The sequence below is a fragment of the Sesamum indicum genome, linkage group LG8, assembly GCF_026168435.1.
Source record: "Sesamum indicum cultivar Baizhima isolate 11 linkage group LG8, ASM2616843v1, whole genome shotgun sequence".
In the NCBI taxonomy this organism is placed as follows: Eukaryota; Viridiplantae; Streptophyta; class Magnoliopsida; order Lamiales; family Pedaliaceae; genus Sesamum; species Sesamum indicum.
In genome coordinates this window covers 29,946,986-29,961,587 of record NC_142664.1, presented here as the reverse complement: position 1 = coordinate 29,961,587, position 14,602 = coordinate 29,946,986, and the positions used below count along the sequence as shown (strand labels likewise).

The following is a 14,602-nucleotide window of genomic DNA, read 5'->3' as shown; positions in this document are numbered from 1 at the left end:
GTCAATTCAGTTATACATATTCCAACATTTATAAATAGGTCCCTCTATTCATTTCATTTTTAAGCAATTAAAGCATTTGCAAGTATAGTTTTTGTAGGAGAGTGCCAAAATATTTTTGGGTTCGTTGCTCTCAAAATTTTTAGTAGTCATTTTGAAATTGTAAGTCGTTGTATTTTTAAAGATAAATTGTTATTTTCGTTAGTATCAGAGCGGGCAATAAATTGTCTTAAAAATAAAGAGACTAACTTTTGCCACGATTTCATAATACATAACTCTCGCAAGTCCCTCAATTTTCCAACATAATTGATTTAAATTTCATCAAATTCGATTTGGTTCAGAATTTCCAAAAAAAAGAAAAAAGTGTAAATTTCCTCGTCAGAATGATCCCAAAATCACTGCTAACTAATCAGCTGTGCTAATACATTCTAATCACACAGAGTACTTAAAGAGGAACCAATGAAAACACATTTCTTGCACATCAATCTTGGAATATCATGTCCTGTGGAAGCAAGCACTAATTGTTGACCCCAGACAAAGACTTGCAAACTAAAATAAAACTTGAATGCTCCGTCCCTGTTTTTTGACCACATGGATCTTCAATCCCAAAAATAATAAATAAAGGAAAATTGCAAAACCTGCACTATAAATATGGAATCAGGACAACATGGGTAGAATTGCAGAAACCTCGAAAGTTTGCTCCAAAGGTATACCATGAGTACAGCAAACCCTCATCAACTTCATGTATACTTTCTGCCAATGATGGCCCCTGGCCACACTATCCCAATGATAGACATCGCCAGGCAATTTGCTAGGAACGGGGCTAAAGCCACCATTATTTCAACACCCCTCAATGCATCCCACTTCTCTCAAACAATTGAAAGAGACAGAAAAATTGGCCTGGAAATCAGTATTTCCCTCATCGAATTCCCCTGCCAGGAAGCAGGGCTGCCGGAGGGCTGTGAAAATCTGTCCTCCATCACCACCCCGGAAATGGTCCGGAATTTTTGCAGGGCCATGGATTTGCTCCAAGAACCTGTTGAGAAGCTTTTGCGAGAAAACCATCCGGATGCGATTGTTGCAGGGCTTTTCTTCTGGTGGGCTAACGATCTAGCCCAGAAGTTTAACATTCCACGGCTGCAGTTTTACGGGACTGGCTTCTTCCCCATGTGCCTTTACCACACCCTGAAAGAACACAAACCACACGAAAACGTTGAATCGGAGTGTGAAGAATTCGTCATGCCTGGCTTACCAGACGAGGTAAAATTAACGAGACGACAGCTCTCGGAGGAGACGAAGGACGAAGATAAGAGCCCATTTGCTGAGATATTGAGAAAGATTGCGGCATCACAATCAACAAGCTTAGGGATTATCGTAAACAGCTTTTACGAGCTAGAGCCTGCTTATGCCAGACACTACAGGGAGGTCATCGGGAGAAAAGCGTGGCACGTCGGTCCTGTTTCACTTTTCAATAAGAGCAATGTGGATAAAACTCATAGAGGCCTGGAACACCTCTCAAGTGATGATAACTGCTTGAGCTGGCTTAACTCCAAGAAACCAAACTCTGTTGTGTATGTATGCTTTGGTAGCATGGCGACCTTTTCGGCTGCTCAGCTGCTTGAGATTGCAAAGGGGCTTGAATCTTCAGGCCAAGAATTCGTATGGGTGGTCAGAGAAAAGGCGAAGGACAAAGGAAAAGTCAACTGGCTCCCGGATGGATTTGAGAGCAGAATTCAGGGCCGAGGCTTGATTATCAACGGGTGGGCACCCCAAGTACTGATTCTTGAACATGAAGCTGTCGGCGGTTTTGTTACACACTGCGGATGGAACTCGATTCTTGAAGGAGTGACAGCAGGCGTGCCGATGGTCACATGGCCGCTCTCGGCTGAGCAGTTTTTAAATGAGAAGCTGGTGACAGAGATCCTGAAGACGGGAACTCCGGTGGGCGCTCAGGAGTGGACGAGAAGAACAGATGATCAGAAAGAGACAATAACGGGAGATGACATAGAGAAAGCGGTGGTGAAACTGATGGTTGGAGAAGAAGGTGAAAGAATGAGAATCCGGGCGAGAGAATTAGGAGACATGGCGAAAAGGGCTGTTGAGAAAGGGGGATCATCGGACGCTGATTTGAAGTCTTTAATGGAAGAAATCAGGAATTATCATCCTTGAGGCAAACATGTTGAATTTAGCTCAAGTTCCACCATCCTCTTCACTGACTGCAACCTCATCTTCTAGCTCTGTTTCTACTGCTCTGTTTCTGCAATAAGGAGGAAATCGTGTTTCTCTTGGTCACGTTTTTATTAGTTACATTTTACACTTTCATTAGTTAGCATTAATAGCTTAGGTGGCAGCTGGTTTGTTTTTCTGTTTTCAATTTGTTACACAGTTATAGCTTTGTATCTGTATTTAAGCTGAGACTATATCGGTTCTTGTTTGAATGAATGAACCAGATTTTCAGTCCTCCATTTTTCCTTGCTCTGTGTCTCTGTATTCATGGAGTTTATATTTGATTTTATCATGGTATCAGAGCCATCATCTTGATGGTCTCTGCATACAAAGTTTGCTGATCAATTTCACTCTGTTGAGTCTTACACTTGATGAGAATGGCGAGCTCATCGACTGATACATCTAGCTTTTCTTCTACAACAACTGGAGCTGGAAATGATCACATGGTGATGGTTTCTGCCCCATTCAATGGGAACAATTGGCTATCATGGAGTAGATCGGTAAGGATGGCTTTAGAAGGCAAAGACAAGTTGGCATTTATCGACGGCACAGGCCTGCAGCCTGCGATTGGAACTCCTCAACACAGACAGTGGAGGACTACGGACTGTATGGTGCGAACATGGATTCTGAACACCATCTCCAAAGACTTGGTAAACGCATACTTGTATGCAAGCTCTTCCAGAGATCTCTGGCTGGAGCTTGAAGCTCGGTACGGTGAGTGCGATGGTACTCTGCTCTATAAGTTGCAACGCGAAATTAGTTCTATTTCACAAGGCAATATGAGTGTAACTAGTTACTACACAAAATTGAAACAACTTTGGGATGAATTGTTATGTCTTATGCCACCAGCCATGTGTTCATGTGGCCTTTGTATATGTGGATGCAACAAAATCAAAGCGGAACAAAACGATGCGAGTCAGCTGATGCAATTTTTGATGGGTTTGAATGATTCCTACGACAATATTCGTAGTCAGATCTTAGTTCTAGAACCTCTTCCCCTTGTCAATAAGGCGTATTCTATGGTGCTACGGGTTGAGAGACAAAGGATGGTGAATTCAGAATATTCTGATATAGGAGAAGGTTCGGCCATGAAAGCATATGAGCAAAGGTACTCTGCACCTAACATAGGATCTCGACAATTCATGCGACGCAAGGGACCTATAGATAAACGCAATCTCCTTTGCGAACACTGCAATAAAACTGGACACAACAAGGAAAATTGCTTCAGACTTCACGGCTTTCCTGATTGGTATAAGGAGCTACACGAATCGCGAAGAAAACACGGCAGTGCAGGAAGAGCATATGCAGCAACCAGTGGAGAAGGTAGTGGATTGGATAAACCTGGGAATTCTGACGCTAATAACACCTTGATGTCAGAATTGCTAGAGGCATTACGAATGGTCCAACACAAAGTACCTCAGGATCCTATCAATGTGCATTTTGCCCAAGTAGATGAAATGGCAGGTATGGCTTTGGATCATTTCAGTTCTGTAGATTGTGACACTAACTCTTGGATTGTAGACACGGGAGCTACAAGTCACATGAGTGGGAATGTAAAGCTATTCCAATCCCTCACTACTCTTACAAACTCCAAACAAATACGCCTACCTGACAATAGCATTATTCTAGCAACACATAAGGGTGATATCCGGCTATGTGCTAACCTCATGCTTACTAATGTGTTGTTTGTTCCTCATTTTGCCCACAATCTTCTTTCTGTATCTCAATTTTGCAACTCTCATCAAGTGAAATTCTCATTTCTTGGTTCCTTTTGTATGATGCAGGACCTGAAAACTAATCGCATTTTGGCTTTAGGCAAGCAACATAGGCAACTTTATCACTTGGGAAGAAAATCATTTGTTGCTGCTTCTGTCTATTCTGATTCTCATGCTTTACTGTCCTCATCTGTTGATGATTTTTCTCTATGGCACCAAAGGCTAGGACATTGCTCTCGTGATGTAATGAAACACATAGATTCTTTACATATTCCTGCACCACATAAAGATCATATTTGTAGCATATGTCCTTTAGCTAAACAAACTCGTCTTCCATTTAGTATCAGTAATTCGTGTACTCATTCCTGCTTTGATCTCATACACGTTGATATCTGGGGACCTTATAAGCAGGCCACATTGTCAGGAGCTCATTATATGTTGACGATTGTGGATGATTTCTCTCGAGCTACCTGGACTTATCTATTAAATCATAAATCTCAAACTTTGCATACTTTGACTGTTTTCTTTGCACAAATCCTTACCCAATTTGGCTGCAAGATTAAAACCATTAGGACCGACAATGGATCCGAATTTTTGAGCTCTAGGTGCCTTCATTTCTTCCAGAACGCTGGTGTTTGTCACCAACGATCTTGCACATATACGCCCCAGCAAAACGGGGTAGTTGAACGTAAGCATAGACACCTTTTGCAAGTAGCTCGGGCATTGATGTTTCAGTCTCACCTTCCTAGTCGTTTTTGGGGGGATTCCATTCTAACGGCTACTCACATCATAAACAAGCTTCCTACTCCCACTCTTAACTGGAAATCTCCATTTGAAATCTTACATAAAAAGAACCCCAGCTATGATGCTCTAAAATCCTTTGGATGCCTTTGTTTTGCTTCGAATGTATATCCTGGAAAGTCCAAATTTGATCACCGTGCATTTGAGTGTGTGTTTCTAGGATACATGCCTAATCAAAAGGGGTATAAAGTGTTTGATATTCATAACAATAAAGTTCTTGTTTCAAGGGATGTTTATTTCCATGAATCTGTCTTTCCTTTTAAGTCCATTGCAGGTACAGAAACAGAACAGTGCCTGCCTTTGCCATCCTTTGACTCTGAAATTCCCTCCTCAACTGATTTCCAGTCATCAACCACCACTATTTCTGCTGATATTTCCTCCACCAACGTTGATCCTCCTCCTTCCAACATCCACTCACAGGAATCTTCATCTCCATCTATACCTTCCACTCAACTTAGACGCTCTCAAAGGACTATACAACCGCCTTCTTGGCTTCGAGATTTCATTTGTCACACTTCACATCTTCCTCCTTATAGCTTTACTCCCACTCACTGTGATTTTTTAGCTGTTTTGTCTACAGTACGAGAGCCAAGTTGTTATAATCAGGCTAAAGATCATGAGGAATGGAGGGAGGCGATGCAGAATGAGCTTCGTGCTTTGGAAACTAATCACACATGGGAGGTTACCGATTTACCACCTGGTAAGAAACCAATCGGTTCAAAATGGATTTACAAAATTAAACTTAATCCTGATGGGAGTATAGAGCGCTACAAGGCGAGGCTAGTTGCAAAAGGGTATGACCAAGTGGAAGGGGTCGACTATTTTGATCGTTTTTCCCCCGTTGCTAAAATGGTTACAGTAAGAGTATTTCTAGCTGTATCTACTGCTTTCAAATGGGCTATACATCAATGTGACATTAATAATGCATTTCTTCACGGCTTCCTCGATGAGGACATTTTTATGGAGGCACCAGCCGGATATGATGTTCCGCCGGGCAAGGTTTGCAAGTTAAAGCGCTCCTTATATGGCTTGAAACAGGCGTCTCGTCAGTGGAATCAGGAGCTCACTGCCAAGCTTGTTCATTTTGGTTTCATTCAGTCCTTGAATGATTATTGTCTGTTTGTTAAAGGTTCTAACAGTTCGCTTGTTATTGTGCTCGTCTATGTAGATGATTTGCTTATCACAGGACCATCGGAATCATTGATTGCTGAAGTCAAGAAATTTTTGGATGATGCCTTTAGCATTAAGGATTTGGGATACGCCAAGTATTTTCTTGGCTTGGAGATTGCTCGCTCTCCAGCTGGAACTTGGATCACTCAACATAAGTACGTCCGTGATCTTTTGGCAGACACAGGCCTTGATCAGTGCAAACCAGCACCTACTCCACTTCCACTAGGCTTGAAACTCTGCTCTCAGTCCTCTCCAAAACTGGAAGATCCTGCACCTTATCGTAAATTGGTAGGCCGTTTACTTTACTTGGGCTTCACACGCCCGGATATATCTTATGGAGCGCAACAACTAAGCCAGTTCCTTCATGAACCTTGCCAAGCACACTTGGATGCTGCACTCCACCTCGTGCGCTATTTGGCCGGTTGCCCAGATTTGGGTCTTTTCTTTCCTGCATCCGTGTCATCTACTCTTACTGCCTACTGTGATGCTGACTGGGGAAGTTGTTTGGATACTCGTCGCTCACTTAGTGGTTATTGCATTTTCTTGGGTGATGCCATTATCTCATGGAAAACAAAAAAACAGTCCACTGTTTCCAGATCAACGGCTGAAGCGGAATACCGAAGTTTGGGTGCCACTGTGTGCGAACTTCAATGGTTGTCTTACCTACTAAAGGATTTCCATGTTTCTGTTGCAACGCCAATTCCTTTATATTGCGATAACCAGGCCGCTTTGCACATTGTCGCGAATCCAGTGTTCCACGAACGTACAAAACATCTCGAGATTGATTGTCACTTGGTTCGTGACAAATTTAAGTCTGGATTTGTTCTTCCTTCGCATATCTCAGGCAAGCAGCAACTTGCCGACATGTTTACCAAGTCTCTTCCTGGTCCGTCGTTCACCACATTCTTGTCCAAGTTGGGCTTATGCTCTTTTACCCATGCCCAACTTGAGGGGGGCATGTTGAATTTAGCTCAAGTTCCACCATCCTCTTCACTGACTGCAACCTCATCTTCTAGCTCTGTTTCTACTGCTCTGTTTCTGCAATAAGGAGGAAATCGTGTTTCTCTTGGTCACGTTTTTATTAGTTACATTTTACACTTTCATTAGTTAGCATTAATAGCTTAGGTGGCAGCTGGTTTGTTTTTCTGTTTTCAATTTGTTACACAGTTATAGCTTTGTATCTGTATTTAAGCTGAGACTATATCGGTTCTTGTTTGAATGAATGAACCAGATTTTCAGTCCTCCATTTTTCCTTGCAGTGTGTAAGATTTTGCTATGTTAACAGAAACATAGCTGTAATAATCCGAATCCAAGAGGGAATTAATTTTATTGTGGAAAAAACAAGTTGAATATCATGTACAAGGGGATGGATGTTGATGGACGGAGCTGTGAAATTCTTAAAACCATCTGAATATTAATTACATGTTTGTACCTTGTAAGCAGATGACAACAATGGCTTTTGTAATTGATGCAAATTATGAGTTTTCCCAAACAATTATTATTTTTAAATTAAATAATTCATAACTATCTTTTTATCAGACTTCATAATTCGTTTATGGATTTGCAGGAGGGGGTGGACCTGGTCCAGCGTAAGCTCTGGAACTGGGCTCGATACAGACATTGGCTAATTGCTAATATTTGGGCTTGGCCAGCATAACACATGGGTCTCTAGCCTGCTTTGTGTCTCATTCTAGGACCACCTGCTTCTCGTTGTTTTTTTTTTTTAAAAAGAAATAATAATTACATATTATTATCTCAAGTCATCATACAGTCCATCCATTATCAACTACATATCTATTAATTTGTGGCATATTTTACGTGTGTGCAAATTTACAATATTACTCGAAATAAAATATTTACTGTTTAATAATAAGAAATTACCATAAAAATCATGATATAAAGTTTAAATTAACTTTTTATGCTTGAATATTTAAAACAGGGCTTCATCCCAATAATTTCACAATACATTTATTAAAATGATCTGGAGATTCAGACTTTAGATATTTACATTTTTAATTCAAATCAAATGATCTTCTGCGAAAGATATTTTACTTTTTTGAACCGGATCCACCAAGTAGCAATATAGAAGAAATTCCACTTGAGAGTCCCATACTTTAGCAGACAGTGACTTGTTTGGCAAACACGAAATATGATTATTCTGTTGTAAAGCCAAGGAATTGCCACTCCCCATCCCATGTGACCAAGAGATGCATGTAATAAAGATAAAATGGAACATGAGATGAAAGGTTTCTTCCAGTTCCCACATGGGTGGATAAGTGTAAATATGTGTAGTTTCACACCAACAACGTGGAAAAATAGTATTATAGTCTCTGTATCTTGATACCCATTAGCTCTTTCTACTGCTGCATATGATCTTATCTTATGCACCAAACAATCCCTTAATTTTTTATTGTATTTTCGTGCATGTTGGATAAGGCTCACATGGATTTCTACTCCCTTGATTTGATCCTATCAACCAATTGCAGATATGTATCGTAAATAGTCGTAAATGATAACATGCTTTGTATTAATTAATTAATGATGTTAATCAAAAGATGAAACTTGTTTGTCAAGTATAATCTACCTTTTCTACAAGCCCTCGTGTCATAACTCAACTATTGTTGTTGTTTTTTATAGAACAGTCCAACGGCTTGGATCTTAAACTTTTTTACTGTTGGAAGTCGTTGATTCAAAGGGAAAAAAAAATAACTATTGTAATCTATCAAGTGTGTATCTCGAATGCGTTGTCTGAAAAAGTTAGTGAAGAATCTTCATTAAATATGAAAGTCTGTTAAGTAATTTAAATAAAAATATTAAAAAGGGTTCGAACATGTTAGTAGCATTCGACTTCAATAGTTTTTATTTTTTTCACGATTTATATTTACCCGTTGTTTTTTTTAAATCTAGTTGTTCGATTTTTAAACGATCAATGGCAGATCCAAATACCAAATAAGTAACTTAAAGTACAGTAATTACTAAAAACTTCACTATGAATCAATTTTTACTGACTATGATTGAGATCAAACCACTATACCCTTGTATGTGTTTTATGATTGGGGAATCAAGAATTGAAGCTCAAATTATTGCATGACCTAACAGACGAATAAGACTTTGGAGCTCTATCAAATTGTGAGTAGATCAAATAGATTATTTGTATTGCATTTTGCGCATAGGGTATTTTATACAAAATGAAGAATTGGGGTGATGCATCTGAAATACTATCCTTTATTTTCACAATTTCAATTCCCTCCACCAAATGTATGGAATACAAAGTTTGAGTCAAGTGGATGGAGTTGAAGTGAGTTTGACAAAATCTGAGACCCCTCCACTCAACGAGAGAAAATTTAATCTAAATTTAAGGAAAAAATATGACCACAACCTTTAAATTATGATAATTAATCTATTACAATTTACATATATACTGATGAAGGAGATTATTAAATTACTTAAATACTTCTGCCTTTAAAGCATTTATATATCCATAGTTGACTATTTTCACCAAGTTTAACTAATTTTGACCAGGGTAGAAGTCATTTCCAAGTAAGGCCCTTGGATTGGATGACATGGCATCATCTCAGCGGAGCCACATGTCACTCTCCCAGACGGTACCATACGGCTATAAATAGTCTCATTTATGATTATTTAGAACACGTTTTACCACTATTTTACCGTCATTTTCTGATCTCATTCGACCTCAATTTATTTTCGATCTCATCTTTTCGATCCCACTTTTCTAATTTAAACATCGGAGGGCCATCGCCGATGGCTACTCGGCTAGTCTCACGTTTGCTTTGTTCTCAAGATCCACTAATAGGTAGTTCGAAAGAAGGATCTAACGACCCAAACTTGGGACCAATTTTGCAATCCGATCCAGATTTTGTACGACCTACATCATATACCTTTTGCTTTTATATTCTATAAGTTAGAATTAAAAATTATTATATTAAGGATAATGTATTAGTTAAATTTGTTTTTTAATTTATAAAACAACTTTATTAAAAGAGAAAATACTTTGCATAAAAATTCTTATGCAGTGAACCACTGGCTTATGTATCTAACGCCAACGATAGTGCTCTAATTTCGGAAAAGAAAGCTGCGCCCCAACAATGCCTTAACCAAGTAGACCGCCTCTGAAAAGTGAGCGACCGCGTGACCCACAACTCCCATTCCCATACCAATTCCTACTTCCGCGGGCCCCCTCACTGTCCACTTTTTCTCTTTCTTCTTCTTCATCAAGAACATAAGCACAAAATAGTCCCATACACCAATCTCACGTCGCCTTTCATTCTCCATTCCCCTCCAATCAATCGCCTCCATTCACAGTCCTTTTTGTCCTTTTCTCTTCCCCCGTTCCCTATAAGAAGACCAAGAGTGGCCCCGCTTTTCCCCACGCTCTTGCCTCCTTCAACAATGGCTTCTCCTCTCAAACTTTCCTTCTCCCTCCTTATCCTCTCGTTTTTCATCCTTTCCTCTGCCTTGGACATGTCCATAATCACCTATGACGAGAATCACAAGATGGGCTCTCCCCATCGTTCGGAGAACGAAGTCATGGCTTTGTACGAATCTTGGCTTGCGAAGCATGGGAAGGCGTACAACGCCATTGGTGAGAAGGAGAAGCGTTTCGAGATTTTCAAGGATAACTTGAAATTCATCGACGAGCACAATTCCGCTGATCGGTCGTATAAGCTGGGCCTGAACCGGTTCGCTGATCTGACAAACGAGGAGTATCGTATGCTGTTTGTGAGTGGAAGGGTAGACCGGAAGACCAAGCTGATCAACCGAAGAGCGAGTGACCGTTACGCGTTTAAGGCGGGGGAGGAGTTGCCGCAGTCCGTTGACTGGAGGAAGAAGGGCGCCGTTGCACCGGTCAAGGATCAGGGCCAATGCGGTATGCTTTCTCATTTGCTTGAACTATAACCGAGAAACCTATATCTATAAATGTGTATGTATAGATGCATGCATCTATTTACGGATATCTTGTTGTGGGTGTGTGAAGAGGAGAACCGTATCATGGGTTTTCATTGGTCTTCTCTTGACAGGATCTTCCGAATATGAAGAGAAAATTTTCGTTGTTTTTCATGGTTTATATTTGTATTTTTCTTATTTTCCAAATCATGCTTGGGGCTTGTTTGTTTTGAGTAACAGCTGTTATAAAAAATCACTTTCGGGATGACTTTTTCTTTCTTTACACTTGATAATATTATTTTATGACGATTTACCCTTTGATCCAGAACTATAATGAGATGATGACCTATTGTTTAGTGCTTTCCTGATGTTGGGCAATTCAATTCTCTACCTTTTAACACTCTGCAAATTTCACGTTCAGCATGGTATCTTGCTATGATAAGCTTATTGTTCATTTGTTTATAAGATGTGGATGTTGAGCTTTTTCTGCCAATCAGAGTTATCACGTTTCAGTATAATGGGATGTGATCTCACATGTAGAGTTCCTGCATTAGTGTATCTGGCTGCAGTCTTCCATTGTTAATGAAAATTGTCAGTTATACATTGAAGTAAAAGATACTAATGCATGTTTTGTTATTTCAAATAAGGGAGTTGCTGGGCGTTCTCTACTGTTGCTGCTGTTGAAGGGATAAATCAGATAGTAACTGGAAATATGACAGTTTTATCTGAGCAAGAGCTCGTTGATTGCGACAGGAAATATAACGAGGGTTGTAATGGTGGTCTTATGGACTATGGATTTCAGTTTATCATTGATAATGGCGGCATCGATACAGAGGAAGATTACCCATACCTAGCTCGTGATGGTACTTGTGACACTTACAGGGTATGGTTTTAATTTGTACTTCCATTTGAATTATGTTCCTTGTTAGTCATTTGTATTTTTGTTATTAGTCCAGTAGCTTAGTTGACATTTTGCTTTTTATCAGAAAAATGCCAAGGTGGTCTCCATAGATGCGTATGAGGATGTTCCAGCAAACGATGAAAAAGCATTAAAGAAAGCTGTGGCAAATCAACCAGTCAGTGTTGCGATTGAAGCGGGGGGCAGAGCTTTCCAACTATACCAATCGGTATGATCATCAAACTTTCCTGCTCTTTTGCCTGATACTAATACCTTCCAATGATAAATTTAGAAGATATACAGATAAAGAAAACTAGTTTTATGGGTTTTTGCAGCAACTTTTTCAAAAGTTTGAAACTTTTGAGCTGGTTCAAAATCTGACCTACTGTATAGATTTTGAATTGCTAGATGCTCTGTGTGTCGTATAGTTGTGTTATTGATATGTCTTGTAGAACTAATGTTTAGATCATAAGAATGACTATGATCCCATTCTGCCAGAAGCAATCACTTGTAGTACATTGACAATTTGATTTTCTTTCACCTTTTTTAGGGTGTCTTTACTGGACGCTGCGGAACAGATTTAGACCACGGTGTTGTTGCCGTTGGATATGGTACAGAAGAGGGCAAAGATTACTGGATTGTGAGAAATTCATGGGGTCCCAGCTGGGGAGAAAACGGCTACATCAGGCTTGAGCGCAATGTGGCTAATACCTTTGCAGGAAAGTGTGGGATTGCAGTGGAAGCATCTTATCCCGTCAAGACTGGTCATAACCCTCCTAATCCTGGCCCATCTCCTCCAACCCCGGTGAAACCCCCCACTGTCTGTGATGAATACTACACATGCCCAGAGGGCACCACCTGCTGCTGTGCATACCAATATGGCAAATTGTGCCTTGGCTGGGGATGCTGCCCCTTGGAGTCTGCCACTTGCTGTGAGGACCATTCTAGCTGCTGCCCGCACGACTATCCCATCTGTGATGTTGAAGCTGGCACTTGTCTAATGGTAATTCAATCTATTTTATAGAGATAATTTACACTGACACTTTATGAGTTTATGTTATATTGCATAAGAATTCTTTAATTTTGAAAATTACATAGGCACCGCCTATCGTCAGTTTCTACTAATTCCACTTAGTCCTTCAATTTTCGTGGGGGAAAAATGACTGCAAAGGCTGCGGTATAACTTTTTTGAAATTGAGACTGTCTCTGTAATATGCATAATCATCGGTGTCAGTGGTTATTGTTGCTCTTGTTATCTTCAAAAGTGTTTTGAAGTACTAATCATATGGTGTTAAACAGAGCAAGGACAACCCAATGGGAATAGGAGCACTGAAACGGCGTAATGCTGAGCCGAATTGGTCTAGTTTACATGGTGGCAGGAAAATTAGCAGCTCTTGAGAATCGTCTGCCTTATCTAAGACGGGAAACAACATCGACTTGGTGGTGTAGCAAAAGCAATTTTGCTATAGGAGCCAGTTGATAGTCTAGGGAGGATGATTGGAGCGTGGAACCTCTCTGCTCCTTAAGCTATTTAGAACCGTTGTCAACTCTGGATACATTTGTATATAATTCTTGCTTTTCCTTTTCTCCTCTGGAGATTTGGCAAAATTCACAACTTTCTATCGGGTCTTATTTGTGGTATTGAAAATGTCTCAAGGTCTGTACTTTTGAGGTTTCCTGTGTCTTTTCTTTTCTATATGTGTTCTATTGTCAGCTTGTCTGGGGAAATTCTTTCAATCTAAATGAAAAAATTTAAGTTATTACCTCCTCCATGTTTGATTATCTTAGAGTTCAGTTCCAATCAGAGATGACCAAAAGAGTCGTTCATCAAATGGTACAGAACTTAAGTGCAATGCTATGATGAATTTTCTTGCAAGTAACAAAGAATTAAATGCAGAATGACGGCTAGGAAAAGTCGTTAATAGACACAACCAGAAGAGAATTTTAGTTCCAAAATATAGATTGATTTTCAATTTTAGTTTCATATTTTTTAGAAATAATTAATATCAGTCCCACACTTTAAAAAGATGTTACAAGGTAAGCTCAACAATAAAAAAATTTGCAATATTTAGTCCTATTTTAAAGTGTGGGGCTAACTTTGTGCGGGACTAATATCAACTATTTTAAAAAAAATATGAAACTAATAAAGATTAAATTATAATTTTTTCGCACAATCTCTCGACGTAAAATTTGCTAGTATATAATCTAGAAAAATTTCGTCACCTAGCACTTTTAGTATATCTTTAGAGCTACAGAAAATTTGTAATTGAATGATATTAGGATTGAATACAAGATTTATCTTTAACTCCACTCTTATCATGGAAATTCTGTATAAAAGTAGTATTTCATGAGTTTGTAACAAGTACAACCTCTACATAACATTATTTCCTACTTAAATATTGAAAAAGACTTGAAAAGTTGTATACAATTTGTAGATAAAAGTTGGAGACGATGAATATAAAATTGCATATTGAATGAAATTAAGGAACCTTCCCTTCCCAAAGTGCACTTACACTGTCCAGCCTTATTATTGGATGCAATGCCAATATAATTTGCGAAACCAATAATAAAGTTACCTGGATGATCCTTAATAAACCGCTTCATCACCCCTCCATGCTCAATGTTTGCAAGTATTTGAGTGTCCACTATTACTTTGTAAATTTATAGTGCAGTTGGTAAATATAGCTTCGTTTCTATTTTTTCACAAGCAAGTCACGTAATTTTATAATTTTCAATTGTATTTGAATTTGTTTAAGGTTATTTTATTTTTTATTATATATATCTTTATTAGTATAAAAAGAGGGCTTCCTTTGTCAAATCACGAAGATTAGGCAAAAACTCTATTATTTGAAAAGATTAGAGCCATCATTTTCGAAAAGTAGTCGTGCAA

General features: G+C 39.2%; 2 protein-coding genes across 2 annotated transcripts; both read left to right on the top strand.

Annotated features, from left to right (window-relative positions):
• The first annotated feature begins 604 nt into the window (after positions 1-604).
• On the top strand, positions 605-2,462 carry LOC105169517 (scopoletin glucosyltransferase-like). The gene has a single exon (XM_011089922.3). The coding sequence runs from the start codon at positions 712-714 to the stop codon at positions 2,164-2,166; it is 1,455 nt and encodes a 484-aa protein (XP_011088224.1). The 5' UTR covers positions 605-711; the 3' UTR covers positions 2,167-2,462.
• Positions 2,463-10,169: 7,707 nt separating this feature from the next.
• On the top strand, positions 10,170-13,475 carry LOC105169516 (cysteine proteinase mucunain). Its single transcript, XM_011089921.3, has 5 exons — positions 10,170-10,797; positions 11,462-11,697; positions 11,801-11,941; positions 12,263-12,715; positions 13,012-13,475. The coding sequence occupies exons 1-5, from the start codon at positions 10,320-10,322 to the stop codon at positions 13,108-13,110; spliced, it is 1,407 nt and encodes a 468-aa protein (XP_011088223.1). The 5' UTR covers positions 10,170-10,319; the 3' UTR covers positions 13,111-13,475.
• The last annotated feature ends 1,127 nt before the right edge of the window (positions 13,476-14,602 follow it).

Excerpts from the sequence above, each read along its gene's own strand:
- LOC105169517 (XM_011089922.3), top strand. The coding sequence starts at position 712 with ATGAGTACAGCAAACCCTCATCAACTTCATGTATACTTTCTGCCAATG.
- LOC105169516 (XM_011089921.3), top strand. The coding sequence starts at position 10,320 with ATGGCTTCTCCTCTCAAACTTTCCTTCTCCCTCCTTATCCTCTCGTTT. Across the intron at positions 11,698-11,800 it reads GTACTTGTGACACTTACAGG|AAAAATGCCAAGGTGGTCTC; the intron begins GTATGGTTTTAA and ends GCTTTTTATCAG. Across the intron at positions 12,716-13,011 it reads AAGCTGGCACTTGTCTAATG|AGCAAGGACAACCCAATGGG; the intron begins GTAATTCAATCT and ends GGTGTTAAACAG.